This window comes from Phalaenopsis equestris, unplaced genomic scaffold, assembly GCF_001263595.1.
Source record: "Phalaenopsis equestris unplaced genomic scaffold, ASM126359v1 Scaffold000002, whole genome shotgun sequence".
NCBI lineage: Eukaryota > Viridiplantae > Streptophyta > Magnoliopsida > Asparagales > Orchidaceae > Phalaenopsis > Phalaenopsis equestris.
Window position 1 is genome coordinate 41,702,265 of NW_018164444.1, and position 21,448 is coordinate 41,723,712.

The window sequence follows — 21,448 nt, forward strand, 5'->3', positions numbered from 1 at the left end:
TTTTTGTTTGAAAATGGTTTATCAAAACTTATCTTTTTTTTTAAAAAAAAAATTTTTTTGTCCACGAGTCGATTACCCTGTCAGGCATAGGACTGCCAACAACCTGAGGAGGTTCGAGCTGACTACCGCTAGACTTATGTCAGTGAATGATACCATATTCTATTGTTCATCAAATGTCTGGATCTTGATGTTATAGGATAGGACATTTTTCTGCTCTATCTTCGGTGTGTCTTTAACATCAACACCGTACGCCCCAAAACGACTACTTGCGACCTTGCTTAATGGTTTCATATGCATCGGACATAAGCATTGAAAATCGAACCAAGAAGCAAGGAAAAGAAAAGAACAAAAATGGGGTGAGAGAGAGGATGGACTGATTCACCTAAAACATCGAAAAGAACGAATAATGAATCAACCCTTAAAGCTCGTGACAAAAAGATTTGAAAATGAAGACCCGAAAATCCCTGAATCAATCCCAAATGGGTATAGAATAAGCCCCACAAAATTTCAGCAGCACCTCTCCCTTCCTCTGAAAATTTCGGCCAGCCCTAGTAACACCACATTTCAAACCAGTCGAAACAAGTCCAAACCAATGCCACAATTACATACGTAGCCCCACAACACTTATGCATTTACATATTCAATCTCTAAACTTAAATAGTGCATTTACATCATCTAAATCTTTCACATTGGATAAAAAAATGCCACCATCAGAGCCTCATAACTGCAACTCAAAGGAAGCCCAAAGAAAGCCAACTAAAATCCCAACTCAATTAAAATAACCCACACAACCTCAAATTTTACATAGGGTCAACCTCGTCAAAGCTTCAAAAAAAAAATCTCATGAATAAAACGATCAAGTTCTTATTTCCAAAAAGTGAACTCCGCGAAGTTTCCAAATTCTCACACAAGTATCACATGTAAACCTTTTTCAAAGCCCAAGGCGGCACCTCCAATTTCCAATAATTTTATATGATGAAATTGAAAGAGAACAAATTTCCAAATAGTTTTATAATCTCTAAAACGGCAGCTAAAAAAAAACTTTGCCAAAACATCGCCAAAAGATGCATTTAAAAGCCCTCAAAACTACAGTCATTTCAGCTCATAAAAACGGCATTTCGAAAAGCTCAAAACTGAACCCAATTCAGCCCCTAAAATATGTTTTTAAAATGTTCCAAATAGCTTGCCAAAATCAGACCATGCGCATAAGAATTGAGTGGTATGTGCGTAAATATTCCCCCTCTTTTTTTTTAGTTTTAGTGACCCAGAAATCCAAAATTCCAAAGAAAATGTGTACAGCACTTCAGAAAAGTCAGGCTCAAAGCAACCCTGACCCGACGCCTCAGCCCATGAACCGGCTTACTTTTAAAAAAAAATATTGATTCAAAATCAATTCAAAATATGTTAAAGCAGCCAAAGCAAATATCCACAAAAGAACCCTCCAGTTTCCTCTCTGAGTTGTTAATCTCCACTGAATGGTGAAGCATCATTAATGCATTTATGCATATCATTTAAGTTAACATTCCTGTATTCTTACAACATAAAGGGGCTTTTTTTAAACCTTCCATCATGGCAAAAAAAAAAAAGAAATTGCAAACAAGAGAAATGACCACCATCATTCCAGGAAAGCTTAACATATCCAAGGAATTCTAAAAATCCATCTTAGGCCAATCATATAATATTCCCACAATCACGTTATAAAACATGTTATAAAAAACATGTAAGATGATTAAATAGAGGGAGAAAATGATACATTAGATCAGTCCAAGAAACCCGTAAATTTTCTTTCAACGCATAACATAATTCGTAACATTTCCATTGTAACAGAGAATAGGTAAGCATGCATTTACTTCACAGATATATCTTAATCCCAAAACTCCCCTGCTCAAGTTAGGAATTCAACCTCTAACAACGTGAAATGGCTTTCAAAAACTGCTGGGTAGCAAGATTTGAACAGACTTTATAAAAGAATTAAACTAAACACTTCCAAACAGTCAATAAAAGTAAAGGCGACTTCAAGATTTTGTTTATTAGCAGGACTTAAGCAAAATTTAGACAGTATTTAGTTTGAATTCTCCCAGGCAGCTAAAATAAAATAAAATAAGTATGAACCCTACAAGTTCCTGAATTCCATTTTCTTTTATTTTGCCCCAAATCCAAAATCAGAGTGAACCCGTCCAAAATCAGAGTGAACCCGTTAACCCAAAATGCAATTAGGAGATTCAGAAAATTTAGATACGTGAGAGCTCTAATATGAGGGGAAGAAGAGAGTGTTACCTCTTGAACGAATCAGAAAAGAACGAGCACAAAAGCTTTGGCAGAATCTCCCCTTTCCCCAAAAAAAGTCGCGCGGGAGAAGGCGACGAGAATCGCAGAGGCGTGGGAGGGGAAAGCCGGAGCGCGACTGGAGTAGGTGAAGACAGAGCGCGTGGTGACAAGGAACGGCCTTTAGGCAGAGCGAGAGGCGTACGAGGAGGGGACCTCGGGTCGATTTCACGCGACGAAGAGGAGCTTCGGCTAAGGCGAATGCGGGAGGAAGAGGCGGACGGGTTAGGGCTCGGGTGCAAATGATTTGGGGATCGGGTGCGTGAGTTAGGGATGTAGGGCTTAAAGAGGAAAATAAATAATTTGGTTTATATAAATTTAGTATATATATATATATATATTAAATAATATGCGATTTATTCACGCGCGGCGACGTAACAAAATGGGTGTCCTCCCGAGGCAAAATCGACGTTTCGGACGTGCCGGTGCAGTCCGTTTTGTCATCCGGGGTCGCTCGGGCGACGTCGTCGACAATCGACTCAAAAACGCGTCAAAATTCAAGTTTCACAAAATTTGACCCGCGATCGATCGTCTCAAAAAGTTAATTCGAGTCTTCGACAGGTAACGGTGCAAGCGATGCGAATTGTGACGATCGGACGTGTCGACTCTCCGAATTGTGAAGTTTTGTGCGCGCGGGTGTGTGAATTGTGCAGAAGGCCACCCTAAGGCTCAAAAAGGTCCTATAGGAATTCCTTTTGGATTTCCTCATGTCGGTTTCATCCTTCTAAGTGCTAGAAGTCGATACCACACACGCGAAACTCCAAAAGGGGACAGAAGTAGGTCGAATTTCTAAAATGAGGCGGGTCCCATTTCTAAGGTTCTAAGATAGTCAAAGGGAGATCCCTAAGGCTAGATCCTAAACCCTAAGAGGAGGACTAGACCTCACTAAAAATGAGGTCAACAGTGACAGATTGCTATCATCTTGTGGTTGATTGAATTGGAGCATACAAACTGTTGACTTGGGTCTCCTTACATAATTTTCACACTCACCGCACAAGGTGTGAATATATGTTTATCATTCCTACTTTGGAAGGTAAATTATCAAATTTTGATTGGTAAAATGCTTTGGTTAGGATTCCTTCTATTTAAAGTTTTATCAAAATGTAATGTATTATGTAATGTATTTGACTGATTCAATGATCAATTTTCTATTTTATAAAATGTCTATCAATTTCAACATGCGTAGGTTGTTTTATGGTGGGCTGGCTCTTTAGCAATGCTAATTATAGCTTGGTTGTTGTCGGCCATTTTAATTTCGTAATTTGAAAAATTGATGATTTTGTGATTTTGAAAATAATTTAAATATGAATATAACCTTTTTTGATATTTTAAAAATAATATTTTATTTTAAAATAGGTGAGACCAAACGGGTCTCACATTTTAAATAGTTTAGATGATTGAATACAATACTACAAGTAATAGGGATTCAATCACCTAGACTAAAGAATTTGTGACATCCGTTTTGGTCTCCGAAATATTTTATAAAAAAAGTCAATAAGTTCCCCTACCTAACATAAAAAATTAGATAGGGTTTATTTTATCTGGGTTTCTGGTTTCCTATAGAGGCAAGCCCCTATTGTTAATTACATCTTAAATGATCGAAATCACTTAAAAAAACTCTCGATTAATATCAGGTGGTTTTACTTTCAAAATTTCAAAGTTTAGGTTTTCGCGATTGGACATGAGAAAATCAAATGAGAAATCAAATGGGAATACTCAAAATAGGAACAATTATTTAAGGAATCCAAAGGGAAGAAAAGTATGGGATATCACAGATCTGGAGAAACCTTTGGCCTAGAAGAGAACAAATGGCTCTGATTTTTGTTTGGCTTTATGTCTTTGAAATGATGTATATTTGATATTTCAATCCTGCAAATTATTTAAGATTTAGGACTTATGTTTGTATTACTTATGTTTGCACAATATCAGCACAATATCAGACTGTGCAAATAGTCTAAAAAGATAGGAGGATTTACACCATACCCCAAGGTAACCTCGGAATCCTAAAGTGTTAGGACTTATAATTGCACAACAGGGTTGTACAAAAGCCTAAAGGGAGATCCTATGGGTTGTTATTTAAACTAAATGAAGTGATAGGTGGTGTGAAGATGTTTATGTGATGTGTTTTGATGTTTTGCTGTTGCAGATCCACCTTGAAGTTGTTCCTCGTCGTGCTTCACATGATGTTCGCTCCAAGCTCTTCGTAGTAGCACCTCCTGGTTTAATTTTGGTTTTGAAAATGCACCTAACTACTAGGTTTTCCTAAACTAAGGCATAGTGTGTATCGAAATAACTAAACATGCAGTATAAAAGAAAGAAACAATATAGTGTACAATAGAAAGAAAAGACCGTATAACATGTTGAAAGAAGAGTATAACATGCTATGAAAAGACAGTATAACATGTTGGGAAAATAATATAACAGACTATGAGAGCAATATAACATGCTGTGAAATAAAATATTTTGTTGTAAAATAAACTTGTATACCTGGGAGGTTCATTTCTTCTTTAAGTTTAGCTCTTATGCGCTGTGTAAAAGGGGAAAGTATGACCTGAAAAAGACTTGAGAGAAACAGGTAAATCGTAGGAAAAAGACAAACAAATAAAACAAAAAACAATATTACATATAAATGACCAAAAATAGGAGATTTATGTGTTATTGGGGATGTCGCCAATCGCCAGGAGGATCTGCGTGTAAGACAAACTCAAATCCCGGAGCATTGGGTTTCAGTTTTGGTCAAGTTAAGGCAAGAATTTCATTATTTATTTCATTATTTGATTTAATTAGTTAATTAAATCAGTCATGAATCACAATCTAGTGCACTCTTGTGTCTAGTGTCCTAATTAAATCATGAACTAGGGTCAGATGTTTGGCTTCTTAGGTTCATTTAAAAATTAGGAGAATGAACTCTCTCAAGGTGTGCTTCTAAGACCTAGGAAGCTTACACTTTAATTTGGGCCTGAAGTGTTCTAAAGTGTATAACTTCAATTAAGTGTCTTTCAACTAATCCTCGAACATCTTTATATCAAGCTTAGCTCCCTATCAGACTCCTAAAACCTAGCGGTAAACCTATAATTTTGGCAAAAGGGGTGTGAAATGTACTTCAATCCTAATTAAAGCAATTGGATTTAAGTTTATTCAAAGCTTAAGGGACCTAAGTGCAGGTCTACTGATCTCTTAATCCATGTCCCTAATTGTTATCTAAACTCTCACTTTCTTCCAACCCTCAACTATCTTCCAATTTACAATTTCATCTTTCTTATGTAAAATGAATGATGAATGATTTACTATATTATTTCCTCCTTAGATTTTATCATCTCAAAGAACCGAATTTCAATTTTAATCTTCTCTCCCTTTCTTTTTCCCTCACACTTTTCTTAAAACCATGAATTATTTCTGAAGATAATTAAATCGGAAATTCTCATTTTTAACTTGACCGTTAAGAAAAAAGAAAACAAAACAAATGAAAAAGGAGACCGATCCATTTTTAAAATAAAGTCAAACCAGTAAAGCTTAAAATGAAATCATGAATGTATCGGTCTAAAAAAATGTTTAAATTCGTAAAAAGGTAAAAATGTGATCTCCAAAAATCAACATTTAAAATATTCAAATTGATATATGAAAGCCTCAACATGTAAATCAAATTTTAACGAATAAAGCCTAAAAAATGCAATTTGAACTTCATTAAATAAGGCCTCAAGATCCTTGAATCAATCTTAAAAAGATATCATCTTCTCACTTTTCATAAATGAATCAACGCATGACAATTTTATGAATTTCCAAACCCCTTTATGAATTCAATTTATATCAAGTTTACAATTTCTTGAAACAAAATTTCAAGAACTTTTCATATGTCACAAAACAAGAGAGAATAATCCATATGGAATGAATTTCCAAATTTCTAAAAGCTATACCAATACCAATTCCATTCAACTCCATTTTTAAGCAAAAGCTCTTTTCTTTTCATCATTTTTTTTATTTCATAAACATGAACTTGTCCATATAAGTGTCTAAGGTAATAGAGAGAAACAACCACTAGCTAAATCTATTCCACCAAGAGATCACAAATTATAGCTCATGGGTAAAGCCAAAAGAGAGAAGAAAGCTCACGGGTAAGGCCAAAAGAGAGAAGAGAGCTCACGGGTAAGGCCAAAAGAGAGGAGAGCTCACGGGTAAGGTGACAGGGAGCACGACTAAGCTCTAATTAATTCACGAGTAGGAGTCAAAAGAGAGGAGAGCTCACGAGTAAGGCAATATGTATCACAAAGACAATAAACCAGCTTCAAATCCAACTCACGGTCGAGGACAACCCGAGGACAATCTTAAAGTAGTAAACACCAAATGAGGCTCACGGCTAAGCAGCAAACCAAAGTCTATTAAGCCAACAAAGCCACCAAACCGTTTTCTCAACAAGGCCAACCCGAACCCAGCAGAAAGGGGGAAACCGAGCCCAGTTCAGGATCAAACCGACCCCAGCAAATGGGCAAAATCGGATCTAGCAAAAGGGAGCAAAATAGAGAAACATTCTAGGTAAATTGACTTTATCAAATGGGTCGAAATAAAGCCATAAATAATCAGATTTCATAAAGCCTTAGACTTTAAAATTTCTTGCACCCCAGCATATATCTTAAGCAAAAATTAGTAACATGAAATAGATAAGTGTAACAAATCCCTAAAGCTAAATACTTCTTAATATTGAAGTGAGTTATAGCACTTCTTTGATTCGAAAATAATAAGAATAAAAGACCTCAACATTTCATTTCCAGCATGTATTCCAACAAAATGCAGCAAGAGAAGCAAGATGTGAGCCCCAAAAATGATTTTTCAACTCTTAAAAATAATTTTCAGCATGTATCAATACATAGACTTCAAAATAAACTAAGTCATTCCCTCATTAATCTTTGCAAGAGGATTGAGATAGCCTCAACATGCCAACCTAGATAAAATAGAAAAGGGAGAATGAGAATAATACCTCTTTTCAGCAGATTTAAAATAAAATTATAAGAATGATTCAAGAAAACCACTCCAAGCGAAATATTCCTCCTAAAGATCCCCAGAAACGGCAACCACAAATGCTCTACGCCACAAACACTCAAAAGTTCTAGCTTAAAGAGGATTCCGACAAAGCTTCCCTTCCTAAAAGCCTCAAAAAATGACACCCCACGAATGCTTTCAAACAACAAAACAGAGAAATATTTTCCCCAACAGCAGAAAGAAATTCAAGCTTTCTTCTCTCAAAAACTTTTTTCTCTCTCAAAATTTTCAACAACCCAACACACTAGATTAGGAAATCATTTTATAGACAGAGAGAAGAGAAGAAAAAGCCGCCAACAACCAGCCTCCCTAGCAACGTCCCTAGCAACGAATCACACCATGGGGGAATAAATGCCACAGTAAAGAAGGAGATATTACAGCCTCAAGAAGGAGAAGGGTCGGTCAGCTCGCTTCTCCTAATTGGAGAGCCGAAAAGCCAAGGGGAAACGACAAGGTGAGCCGCGTGGATCCATCGTGGATCTGGGGCACACGGAGGAGAGGGAGCCGAGCCGCCGAATCCGGGTTTAAGCGAGGGTAGAGGTGTAAATAGGATTTAGGTTTAATATAATTATAATTTAAGAATATTTTTATAAAAGAAAAATATTTAATATTTTAAAAAATAAAAAATTAATTTGTGTTTTATTCGTGCATCAAAACATAACAAAATTGGTATCATTTTTTAAGTAATTCTGACGTTTCGGACCCGCTGGCACGGTCCGTTTCGCCTTCGGAGGTCATGGCGCGGTCCGTTTCGCCTCTGGCACGGTCCGTTTCGCCTTCGGAGGTCATTTTGACAAATTCATCGATTTGCGTGCAAATTTTCTCGTGTCGGCAATATGGGTGTCTTTTCCTACTAAAATTTGTGTCCCGAACGCGTTGGTGCAGTCCATTTTGTAATCGGAGGTCGTCCAAAGAAATTCGCATTTTCACCCATCTTTTAGGTTCAATTTAAGTCTGATCTTGTGCAATTCAGTGTATATGGAAAGGATGAAGTATGAGTTCATTTTGTGTGTGTATGTGACGATAAAGTCGTGAGGAGGTTTTCCTATGGCTTGAAATCCTATTGGGAACTTCTCTCTGAGTTTCCACACAATAGCCCTTAACCGCACAATAGCCCTTAACCGCTCGTACATAAAACGATGGTTTTGAGTCCATAAATGCTAGACATCACAGGAAAATAAGAAGTGGCTGAAATTTCTAAAAATGGTGCGTCCCAATTCTAGTTTTCTAAGATGGTCAATATGAACTCCTAGAGCTAGATCCTAAGACCATAAGGAAAAAGAAATGACCTCAAAAATGAGGTCAACACCTCTGTGACTCAGCAACGCACTCGCTACACCACGCACGAAGTTGACACATTTTGGCCCGATTGTCTGTGAACTCGCTCGGACGACTCCGGATGACGAAACGGACAACACATATGTGTCCGGGACGTCGACTTTAACTAGGGAGGACACCCATATCATTATGGTTTCGCGCGCGAGCAACTAGCACAGATATCGATGCACTTTTTTTTACGGTGCGCGGGCCCGGGCTCAACCTAGGTTTGATTCAGGCTGGACTCGGGCTGAGCACGGGCTAGGCACCAGCTCACCTGAATTTGAAATTCAAATTTCAAAATTCAAACGAATTATTTAAATCTTGTCTTAATTAAAATTATCCAGGTGTTGATTATTTTCAATTAATCCTCCCTGCATTTGGAAACCATCTATTTCCCCGCTAAATTGTTTGAGTAACGACTTTTGAACCCGCTTCAATTCTAAAAGGAAGGCGGGCCCTCTTCCTCCGCGGTCTGCTTGATTCGCTTCTCCCGAGCTCCTCTCTCCCGCTCTCCTTCTCCCTCTCTCGAGATTTCTCTGCTCGATTCCGCTCAACAGGAACAGACGAAGCATCCTTTGCTGCACTGAAGATTCTCGCCTCTCCCGCTCGTCTTCCCGAGCTCCTGCTCATCTTCCTTCGCTCGCCAAACCCCTGCCCGCTCGTTTCTCCTTCCTCTGCATCGGATACCATCCCCGGCTCGCTCCCTCTCTCTCGACTCCATTGAAATTCTCCCAGCATTCATTGTCTCCTCCCTACGACCAAAACCCTGCTTCCCGCTCGATGCCCTCGCCTGCCTCGCCTCCCCCTTGTGCGATCTCTTTCTCGCGCCAAAGACCCCGCTCGAGACTCGCCTGCTCGCCTCCTCCCTGCAACGAAGAAACCCGCTCTCTGCTCGATCCCGCCTCCCACGCCGAATCGCCTGCTCGCCTCTTCCTTGCTCGAGAGAAACCCTCGCTCCTCTCTGCAAACTCCGAAGCCCTCGCCTCTTCCCTCTGCGCCAGAATCACTCGCCTGCCTCATCCTTGCCTCCTTCTCACGATCAACTCCTCTGCACCGACGCTCTCTCACACCAAACGACCCTAGCCGAAACTGCTGCAGCTTCTTTCCTTAAGGTAATGATTTCCTCTGTCTGGTATATAAAACTAACTGCCATATTTTTTTGTTATTTCTAAAAGTTTTTTTTTTGATCTGATTAAGATTGGGTGGTGTATTTATGGAATGGAACTGTGAGGTTTTCCGCTCTTTTTGATTGGGATGGAAATTTGGATGTTAGATATGTAGAATATAAGGATTGAGTGACATGCACGCAAATTTTCCATGTATTTATGCTGCTAATTGTTTAAGTAAATTAACAAAATTTTCATGAATTAAATCTTGAGATCAATCTGATTTTATTATTTACAGTGACTCTGTTTGAAATTATTTTATGTTGAGTACACCCTTTCATGCATATGTTTATGAAATTGATATTAAATTTTGGGTGTTAAGGATGTAAATGCACAGCACTTGCGTGAGGTGCATGCAAATGTGTCAAAGGATTAAGATTGTCATGTTGTGAAAGTAAACCTTGCTTGTGGTTAACACCAATCATTATGACCACCCAATTTATATGTATTTACATGCCTAACGCCTAAAGTTTACCTTTTTTTTTTATTATTACAAATGTACCACTCAATTGCCATGTATTCACATATCTAACACATTGGCGTCAATTCTTACATGCATACAATACAATGCTTATATTTTCTGCATGCCCAGAACTTAAAACCTTACATCTACACCACCCAAATCCTTAATTTTACAAAATAAGTACCTCTATTTTTTTAACATGGACATCTTTTCATGCTTAGAATTCATTCAATTCTTTGGGACTGCTTTATTCACTGTTTTGGAGAGGGATTTGAGGAATTTTTTTTATTATTATTTTTTTTTTTGGGACCGTTTCGAGGAGTTTTGCTTTGTTGTTTGGAGAGTTAAAAGTACTGGAAAGTACTTGAAATTTGCTGGAAAGTATTCGAAAATTACTATGAGTGTTGTCCAAAGCTTTAAAGTGTTGTTTGGTGATGAAAAAGTATTGTTCGGTGATAAAAAAACTGTTGTAGGTACCTTACAAGCACTGCAAATTACTGTTTGGAAAACTTAAGTGTTGTAATATGCTGTTTAGGACTTTTTTGGACTGAGAAATGGCTATATAAGTACTGTTTGGAGTCGTCGATCGCTGCAGGAAGCTTGGAATTAATGTTTGGGTGCTTTAATTGAAGTTTAGGCTGTTGTAGGTAGCTTACAAGTGCTGTAAATTACTGTTTGGAGGTGTTTTGGAGGTGTTAAAACTGCTTGGAGGTGTTAAAACTGCTGTGAGAGCTTTTGGGGTGTTGTGAGAGCTATTTGGTATTATTTGGAACATAATTAAGTGTTGTTTGAGGCATTTTGTTGGTTGATTCTGACATGGTTTTAACACCATTTGGGCACCATTTTGGCACTGTTTCGGAGCTGATTTTGAGAGTTTTGCCTACTGTTTTGGGGTTGAGTTTGATAACTCTATTTACCGTTTTGGGGTTGGATTTTGATAACTCTATTTATTGTTTTGGGTTTCACTTAATTATCATTTAAACGTCTTTTTTTAAGTCGATTCACTTGTTGTTTTTCCCCTTTCGGCTTTACTAATTTTGGAGGTGGGTCGGCCTCTTTCTTCTTTCGTTTTATTTATTTTTAAATAGTTAAGTCGAAAATGAGAATTTCTGATTTAATTACTTGGAAGACACTTAGAAATATTTGAGGATTAGTTGAAAAAATACTTAATTGAGGGTGAAATACCTTGAATCACTTTAAGCACAAGTTAAAACATAGGCTTTCTAGATTTTATGAGCACACCCTAGATGAGAGCCCATCCACCTAATTCTCAGCATAGGCTTCCTAGATGTTAGGAACACACCCTAGGTGAGTGTTCATCCACCTAATTTTTGAATGAATAATGAAACATGACACTTGAGTCTGATTCACAAACTGATTAAGACACTAGACATCATGATGCACTGAGGCGTAGTTCATGCTTCCTTAATAAAATCAATAGTGAAATTCCCGCAATGACTCGCAATGACTTAACCTACAGTGACCTACAGTGAAACCCAGTGCACTGGGATTTGAGCTTGGATATTACACTCAAATCCTTCTGGCAATTGGGGAAATTTGTTAATGCCGCATACGAATCATCGGACTAGGATAAGTCTAGGGTCTAAGTAGCGAGGGCGATGACGACATTGTTTATGTTGACGACATTGTTTATGTGTGCTATGTGTGCTTAAACGAGGAATACGAAGTGAGATTATTAGAATAATATCTCCTACCTCATGGATCTTCAATAAGGGAGATGAAAGGTTCCATGATACTATTCGTCGATTCTTGGTGGGATCGTTGCCCCCGACACTCTTACTATACGATTTTACAAAATATTTACAAAAAACAAAAAATAAAAAATTTCTTTTGCATGTTAAAAAGAACTCTGCATAAAAAAGACTTGAACAACTTTTGCATGAAAACCTTTCTATGAATATTTATAAAGGTCAACGGCTAGTCACTTGGATTGAGGTTAAGGACTGTCTTCTATAGATTGTCGGGCTGGTAACTCTTGTTCAAGATCGTGAAGCACACAGTTCAGCTCTGAGCCCCTCACTTTTACTAATGTCTTACATCCAGTCCTGATCTTTCATATGTGGCTAAGGGTTTCTTTTGCTCGTGATTTTTTTCTAAGGGGTTCTTTTGCTCGTGATTTTTACGACTCATTTTTCTGACTATTCGTGCTGGGTTTTCTCGCATTGTATTTTTCTTGCGAGTTTATTTAAGTCTGTCGCAATTCATACTACGCTCGCAATATTAATCACGCAACAGTAGCAGATGCCCAGGGCGCTTTTACAGTTTATCTACAACATTTTACTTTACTACATTTTATCTTTCAAATACTTTTTATTTAACTGCAATTTGATTATTCTGTTTGCAAAACCAAAACTGAAAACAAAACCGAAACAAAATAAAATCAAACATTGACACTGAATATTGATACCGAAACCGTGAAACATAAATCACCCATCTCAAATACTTAAACCTTAGAGTCATCGCTACAACAGGAGCTTGGAGCCAACTTTGTGGGCAACACGACGAGGAACTTGGATCGAGCGACAAGAGGAACTTCTTCAGCAGTATCTCTTCCTAGCATAATAACAACCCATAAGACTTCGAGGTAATTTGCCCAGCACGACGTAAATCCTCACATCTTCTTTAGGCTTCTATACAACCATGTTGTGCAGCGTAAGTCCTAACTCGCCTTAGGTTCCGAGGTTGTCGTGTGGCACGACGTAAACCCTCTTATCTCTGCGGGTTATTTGCATAATCGAGTATTATATAAATGTAAATCCTAAATAATAAAATTGGTAGGATTGAATAATTAATAACATCATTTTCTAAAAATGCAGCCACACAGTAGGATAGTTTGGGAAGTCACTGAGGGTTCTCCTCAGGATCTGTGGCATCTCCTACCTTTTCTTTTCTTTTGACCCTTGAAAATAATTGTTCCTATTTGAATCACTCCCACTTGCATTTTTCACGTTCTACCGTGAAAACCTAAACTTTGAAATATTGAAAACTAGTACCTCTGATCATTATCGAGAGTTTTCTACAATGACTCCAGTCATTTGAGATGTAATTGACTATATGAGTTTGTCTCTATAGGGAACTTGGAACCCAGGTAAAATAAACCTTATTTAATCTTTGTATTAGATAGGGGAACTTGTCGGTCATACATAAAAAGGTTTGCAGACCAAACGGATGTCACAAATCTCTTAATTTGCAGGATTGGGTCTATCGCCAAGGTCTACACTTATCTTTCGGGAGGGTGTAGTATTCGCGGTATCGGGCACGATTATGCAAACTATTGGACGAATGAGATCCATTTGGTCTCATTTTTCGAAAATTAAAATATACTACTTTCAAAACCCAAACTATATATCTCTTATATTAAATTAAATTTCAAAAATTATTTTCATATTTTCAAAATAATCAACCCTTTTATTTCTCTAGCAGTTCTAATTATCTTTCCCGAGTTCCGGTCCTGAAAAACAAAATTGGAAGGAGAGAAAAAAATGAAATAATCAGAATCCTTAGACAATTTCCTAACAGAAAGAAGATTATATGTAAGTTTTGGAATATGTAAGATAGATTTCAAAGAGTTTTTTTTCTAAAATTTTAATATTTCTTTTTTCTGCAATAGGTGAAAAACTGTCATCAGTAATTCTGATTTTTTTTTAACCGGAACATGGATAATATGAATCAAATAATTGAGAACAGTTTGTCATATGATTAGAGGCTCCTGAATCAATGTTCCAAGGAGTGGTACTTCCTAGAAAAGTCCAAGGATTACTACCTGTTTGTGCTATAGAACTGATAGCAGCATTAGATGATGAGCAAGATTTCAATAGTTTAAGAATATGACTTAATTGCTCTTTACTAAGTGGAGATGACTCAGCTTCATTAGGGTTTAGTGTAGGTGTGTTATATTCACCAGATCTTTTTCCCTTATCACCATTAGGTGGTTTACCATACAATTTTCAGCAATTTTCGCGAGTATGGCGTGGCTTTCCACTGTAGTCACAGTGCATGTTGTTTTTGTCTTCTGCATGCTGGTTTTGAGAAATTTTCCTGCTTACTTGAGCTTCAGGAATAGCCAGCGCTGATCCTTCCACGGACTCGGTTAAACCTGTAGTCTTCTCCCTACATCACATGCCTCTGACTCTCTTCTCTCCTTACCTCCGCAAAAATTTACCAATTGGAGGCAGGGGATTTCTACTAATTATTCGGTCATGGACCTCATCATATTCAACGTTTAGACCTGCAAGAAATTTGAAGATTTGACTAGTATCCACTATCTTCTTGTACTAGTTGTCGTCATAGTTTGATTTTCACTCATGATCTTTGAATAAGTCCAGGTCCTGCCAAATCCGCTTAAGAGAATTGAAATACTTTGTCACAGAATCCTCTCATTGGAAAATTTTTCAAGTCGTAGGGTCAACTCATAAACTTGTGATTGATTTCCAAGATCATAATACATTTCTGAAATATTGTCTCATAATTCGTTGGTTGTAGAGTAACACGGATAATTTGCACTTATCTCTTCAATCATGGAATTGACCAACCATGCATTAACATTGAATTTTCCGCTTCCCAAATGACATAAGTTATGTCTTTCACGTCAGGTTGTTTAGTATCACCTGTGATACAACCAATTTTTCATCTTTCTCGGAGATACATGCGAACAGCTGTGACCATCGAAGAAAATTATCACCGTTTAGTCAGATTGTAGTGATCTGAATGGGATGGTTTTCATATGTATTTCTCTGAGGTTCGGATTGACATGACTGAAGAGGTTGGCTTGTCCTAGACGTGACTTCAGACATTTTAGAGATGAAGGATGGTGAATTTGCTCGAGCTCGAGATTCTCCCACCAAAGCAAAAGATTACCGCCTTCGCCCGCCGAAGCAAAGAAGATTACCGTCTTCGCCACCGAAAGGACTTTGAGATGCGGAATAGCTTCGTTAACCACGCGCGTGATCCTTGCCAGCGAGACGTGATCCTTTCTCAGTGGAAGATGCTACTGCGGGTTTCTACCTTCAAAGAATTACCGCCTTCGCGATACGGGAAGAAAGGAAAAACGTAACACGTACAGAGGATTACCACCTTCGAGATGAACTTCGAGATGCGGACGACGTGTAGTCGCCGTAAGTTACCGCCTTCAAAGAATTATCGCCTTCGCGAGACGCCACAGAGGATCGGACGCTCTGGTACCATGAAAAAACAGTGAAAAAATATAAGAGTGGCTTATTCTTATTGATGCAAAGAGAGGTATAAATACTCATTACAGGACTTAGTGGTAAGGAAAGCAATAAAAACATAATATAGTAGACAAGGAAAAAAATAATAACAAATATAAGAGGCAACTAATCTCTCTAATTAAGGAGAAAAATAAATAGAGATTCCTAAGATTCCTCATACAATTTATAACTCTTTAAATATAAAGTTGTAACAAATATGGAATATAATTATCATTATTTACGAGATATTTTAACAAGAACATATAATACCCCTGGCCATAATCAGCTGCTTGTGCAGTCACGTATTGTGTGTCAGAACCTTTAGATTGCTTCAATATTGATGACAGGTTGATGAACATCAGAACTTAGTTGATTGCTGGACTCATGTTGTTTGCTGTGATTATTGTTTTCGTTCTTATAGTGCAAAATTTTAATTGGTAGTGTATCTGCTAAGTCTTAGGTTTGTAACTTGTAGAAAAAACATTGCTTGAGAAATGACAGTGAATATTAAATTACACGCCAAATTGCATAGTTGTGTGATGTTCTATATTCCCATTTAAGTCACCTTCAATCACTTTATGTAAATTTTTTAAACTCGCTTTTGATCAAATTTGAAGAGCGTAAATATTGCTTATATTTATAATGTACTCATTGGCACTCATCTTAATAGCAATATTACTCCATCACTAACCCTATTCACTTCATTAAATTTTTATTTCAATTATACATTCATTACTATCTCAATCTCATCTCTATTGTAAATTTCCCAACTTATAATAACTTATAACCTTCAATTTTCCATTTATTTTGATATGAAAAAGTAATATTTATTCTTTTTTTTATCATTTTATTCACCCAGTCTCTTAGCCTCTCATTCAAAGTCTCCAAAATTCATTCTTCGAATCAAATGATAGCGAAGATCAGTTAATTTAAACAAGAATTTCTTTTGCTTATAAATTTGCAATTTTTGTATTTGATGGAACCTGGGAGCCAAGGGCTCTACCCATTGAGGATGACCATGGATCTGATCTGGTTGCAAAAATCAGTTTTATCGTAAAAATTTTTAGAAAGTAGCAAGAAAACAATTTCCTAAACAAAACTGTGGTGGCAAGTTGAAACAAAAAACATGCAGCGAGCTGTCTCAAATTGATACGTGGAGTTTGTTTTAAGTGTAATACACTGTAACATTATCTGCTTGATTGTCCCAAAATGGGAACAATTCTGCATTTAGTTATCTCAGCTCTTTTCTTTGGACTCTAATTTTATTGATTTAATACTGAATCTTCTGATCATCTGATGCAACTTTTTGTCTCGTTCTTCAGGTTGCGACGGTGCTCCATTTCTTCCACTGCTTTTCATACTAACAAACATGGCTTTCAACATTTCTTTGCTTAATCTAGTGAAAATGTCTTCTGCTCTGCTTTCATCACTTGCAGCCACTTTAGCAGGTCTCTCCCTTCCCCATTTACCTTCCGGGCATTGACATTACATACCACACAATTCTTATATATTTACATGTCACTTTAATATTTACAGTCATAACACTCAAATCTTTAACATCACATAAAAAATATCACTTTACCAACTTTTTGAAAGTCAAATGCACCTTTTTCCAAATAGGATTATAGCACCAAGGTATTATAAATGTAAAAATTAGACTTTATGTTTTGGATATGTAATTTTCCCATTACCTTTTTACTCGAATGGGATTAACCATGCTGACATTATTGAGCATATGAAATTTTGCATTTACAGGTTTTGAGGAATTATGGTGTCTGAATTTGATTTTAATCTCTTACATGCAGTGCCTCTTTCAATCTACATCCTCTCGCTTCCATTCCCTTACATGCCTGAAGGCACAAATTTGAATGCATATTTCGTCATCGGAACTGCGATTCTCGTGTTGGGTTTGACACTTTATAATCTTCCCAAACCAGACAACCAGCCCCATAAAAATGATTGAAGATTTCATTTATCCTCCTCAAATTCCTCCCAGCAATTGCAGGATGCCTTCATCTTTAGCTTTGAGCTGCTGGTTATGTTGGTTTATATTTTTAGAATGGCGAGTCCCAATGCCCAAGTCTCATTCATTTTGATTAGATGTAAATGTTAACTGTCAGAAAGCCTCATATTAGTTTGATTCTTTGCATGATGATAGGCTATTTTAGTCCCAGAGTCTATACAAGTATTAATTTAGTCCTAGACTCTTTTAATCTTCGCCGAGGACTATTCCAGCCTAATTTAAAGATTTGTGTTGAACTTGTAAATTTAGTGAAAATGTTATGAGTAGCAGGTCCCCATTTGTAAGATTTTGGGAGAAATATCTAATAATCCTTTTTATTAACTTTTTTTGTGTAATTCAGGAATGATTTAGTGTTATTATTGTGTAGGAGCTTCGGCTTGGTGCGCATCAGGCGTTATTCATGTGGATCTCATTGTAAAGGAGAACTTTTAAAAAGGAGCAACTAATATATGGTTTTTTGGGGGTGGAGCACGACCAAAAAAAAAATGCAGAAACGCCCCTCTTAGGGGCGTTTTCTATATAATATTTATTATAAAAATAAAATTTATAATGTATAATATTATATATTATTATTTAATATATTATATATAATATTATTATTAAAAATGAATTATAAATTTATATTATTTTAGTTATTTTTTAGATAATTTCAATTAATTAAAAAATATACATGAACATGATGAATAAACTAATAATAAATGAAATTCAAAAAAATTATTTTGCAATAAAATACCATCGTAACATAATGTACTGAGAATACAATTATCTTCTCCGCCGGTGTGGAATGGCTTCTAAACTCGTTGAATATTGTGAAGACAGTAGTGGTTGATCTCACACTGCACTTGCCTCTCCTTGAGACACTGCACTTGCCACTCTTGTGCCACTAGAAAATGGCTCATTAAATGTGCCACAAGGAGACTGGGAACAAAAACTGGCTCATTATTTGTAATGATGTCGATATTGGGCATTACTCTACTTAGTGAAACACCCTACTCAGCCATCAGATACCCATTACCCCCAATTACCTCAAAAAAGAATACTAGTATGTGTTTACTATATTTTATAGCCACTAATAATTACTTTTATTATAATACATAACAATAAATTTAATTCTTCAATTATACAGACAAATTACTTCATTCGTAGCAAAGATTTTGAAGAAAAGTTTGGAGGGGAAGGTGGTGGATGTGCTAGCTCCATGAAATAAAAATATGATGAGGTCCTGGAGCTATCACGTAGAGTAAAACAATTCATCTATATCGATTATACCGCATTTGATTAGCCAAGTAGGCATAATTTCGAAGCAGGGTCATTTCATAGAACATATGTCGCATTTGATTAGCCAAGTAGGCATAATTTCGAAGCTGGGTCATTTCCAAACGCTAGACCGTCTAGCCTAGGTAGATCACTTCCGATGCTCCACATCGGTCAGATTCCACTACTGCGAGAAGATCAGTAGCAGATGCTCCAAGAGGATCTTCAGTTTCCAAAATAGTCCCTTAAATGAGTCCCACGAATAAGAATATCCACAATTATCTACTTATCTTGGCCAATTAACATTTGCAGGCCCCACTAACTATGCATGACCCTTTAATTACCCTATGAATATGCAGGACCCACCAACATACGAGGTTTCGCCATATATTTACAATAGACAACATCTACTTGAGGGGCTCTGGATTTAAATTTTCAAAACATTCCCATGTCTACGACTACAACTGATGGAGAGCTATTTTTCGGCACAATTCCAGTTTATGCACCACCAGTACGCATGAATGAAGAGAAATTATTATGTGCCCCAACAATCTACGAATGACACAACTGAAGATGATGCTGAAGAAAAATTTCAAGACCACTAGTTGCAAGATCAACCCTTTAGGCCGCCTTCACGATATTTACAGGGAAGAAAATTGTATTATGAAAACATTATGTTGTGATAATTATTACAAAATATTTTTTTTTTATTCCATTTATTGTTAGTTTATTCATTATGTTCATTATGTTCATGTATATTTTTAATTAATTAGAAATTATCTAAAAAATAATACAATATAAATTTGTAATTTTTTTAATAATAATATTATATATAATATTTTATATTATAAAATTAATTTGGGGGCATTTCTGCCCCTTAAAAAAAAAAAATTTTTCCCGTACACCCCATAAAACATATATTAGGTGCTCCTTTTTAAAATCTCTCCCATTATAAATTAATGCTTACAATATGTTTATTGAATATTTAGTAGATGTTATGCATCACACATTCAATCATGACTGTCATTTTCAATTTTGTGTTTTGTATTAATCCTTTAATTTTGAAATGATCATATGATAGCTTTACATGTTTATTTAGAAAGAGGACTTGTCTCTTGTTTTGGTTAATTAAAAGCTAAGGATTTCACATGAGTTCAAAATAAAACCTTTTTCAAACTAAGAATCATAGTCAGACTCAAAGCACTTAAAATATAGAAATTATGAAATCTATAGCCTCTGCTTTGTGTGCTGTGATTTTTTACTAACAATGTGTTGTATTGGTTGCTTGCTTTAGCTATTTATAGGACTTCTCATTACATGTGTTTGTTGCGACCTCTTTCTGTTTGTATAGAAATTTTAGTTTTAGAGCCATCATCAAAATCTTATTTGAGAAGTGAGAAAGCTATAACCATGTTATTTTTACTAAGATGATGTAATTTTATAAGTCATCAAACTCATCTTTTAATTCAATAATATAGCACAATGTTTTTGAAAAATATTCTTACATTGAACAATAATTAAGATATTTATAACCAAATTCATTACAACATTTCCCTGCAGCCTTTGTGGTCGACTGATGATCTTGGAGTGACTTGCTATAACGTATATAGCTAATTACTAGGGTAGCTTCCCGTTGCGGCCTATATGGTCTAACTATTGTCATTTCAACCTTCCACTAGGCTTCTGTGGCCAACCAATGCTCTTACAGCTAGGGTTGTAATCAAGCCGAGTATATCATTGTTTGGACGGCTTGGTATGATTATAAGTTGTTCATGTTTAGTTCATTTGGGCTATTATCGAGCTTAATATCAATTATTTAACAAGTTACTTGTTGAACAACAAACAAGTTTGCTCGTGAATATAAATGAACAAGTTCGACTATGTTCATGTTTAGCTCATTTAAGCTTCGAGCTTTTATAAATTGTTGAAGTTTATTTATTTACTAATTTGAACAAACATGTTCGAGTTTTAATTATTGTGGGAACTAAGTACGACTATTACAACTCGCTATTAATATTATCATCAACAATTACATTTGTTGTAGCCCAATTGCAGCTATTGAAGTTGGATAATTATTGTGCACATGTAATTATCAGCATTGCAATTCTGTATTCTCTAATTCAAAAGAAGTTTGTACCAATTTATGTACAATCATATAACGGATTACTTTGACTGAGTCAAACACAGTAGTCTTTTCCCTTCTAGGATTTTTCTCATGTAAAAAATCTTGGTGGCTTTTCCTACAACTTTTCTATTATTTGTTTATGTGATGAATTTTCATACAATGTTGAGCAATTAAATTATCATTTTACCGTCACAAATCTTACATATAACAAATTTGAATGCAGAGCATGCAAATAAAATTAAAAAAAAATTAGTGGTATTTGTTAGAAGTGGAGCCCAGTCCGACCCATCTCTTCCGCTCCTGCGATCGCGAATCGCGATCTCCCGCGAACCGCCGCTCCCGCTACATATCTCCCGCTCCCACCTCCTCTATTTCGCGAATCGTCACGACTCTTCACGCTCCCGCTCACGCGAACTGTTCCCGCCCTTTGTCGTTTCGTGAATGTCGCGCTTTTGGTTCGCGATTAAAGAGAGGTGCAAGGCTCTCCTTTTGAAGAGAAGTCACGGTGTT

General features: G+C 36.5%; 1 protein-coding gene across 1 annotated transcript in view; it reads left to right on the forward strand.

Moving 5' to 3' along the window:
• Positions 1-17,949, forward strand: part of LOC110027749 (protein CLT2, chloroplastic) — a 46,695-nt gene extending 28,746 nt beyond the window's left edge. The window contains exons 9-10 of the mRNA XM_020729295.1: positions 16,859-16,984; positions 17,342-17,949. Coding sequence (XP_020584954.1) covers positions 16,859-16,984; positions 17,342-17,499 — 284 coding nt within the window. The 3' untranslated portion in view covers positions 17,500-17,949. The remainder of the gene's footprint in view (positions 1-16,858; positions 16,985-17,341) is intronic.
• The last annotated feature ends 3,499 nt before the right edge of the window (positions 17,950-21,448 follow it).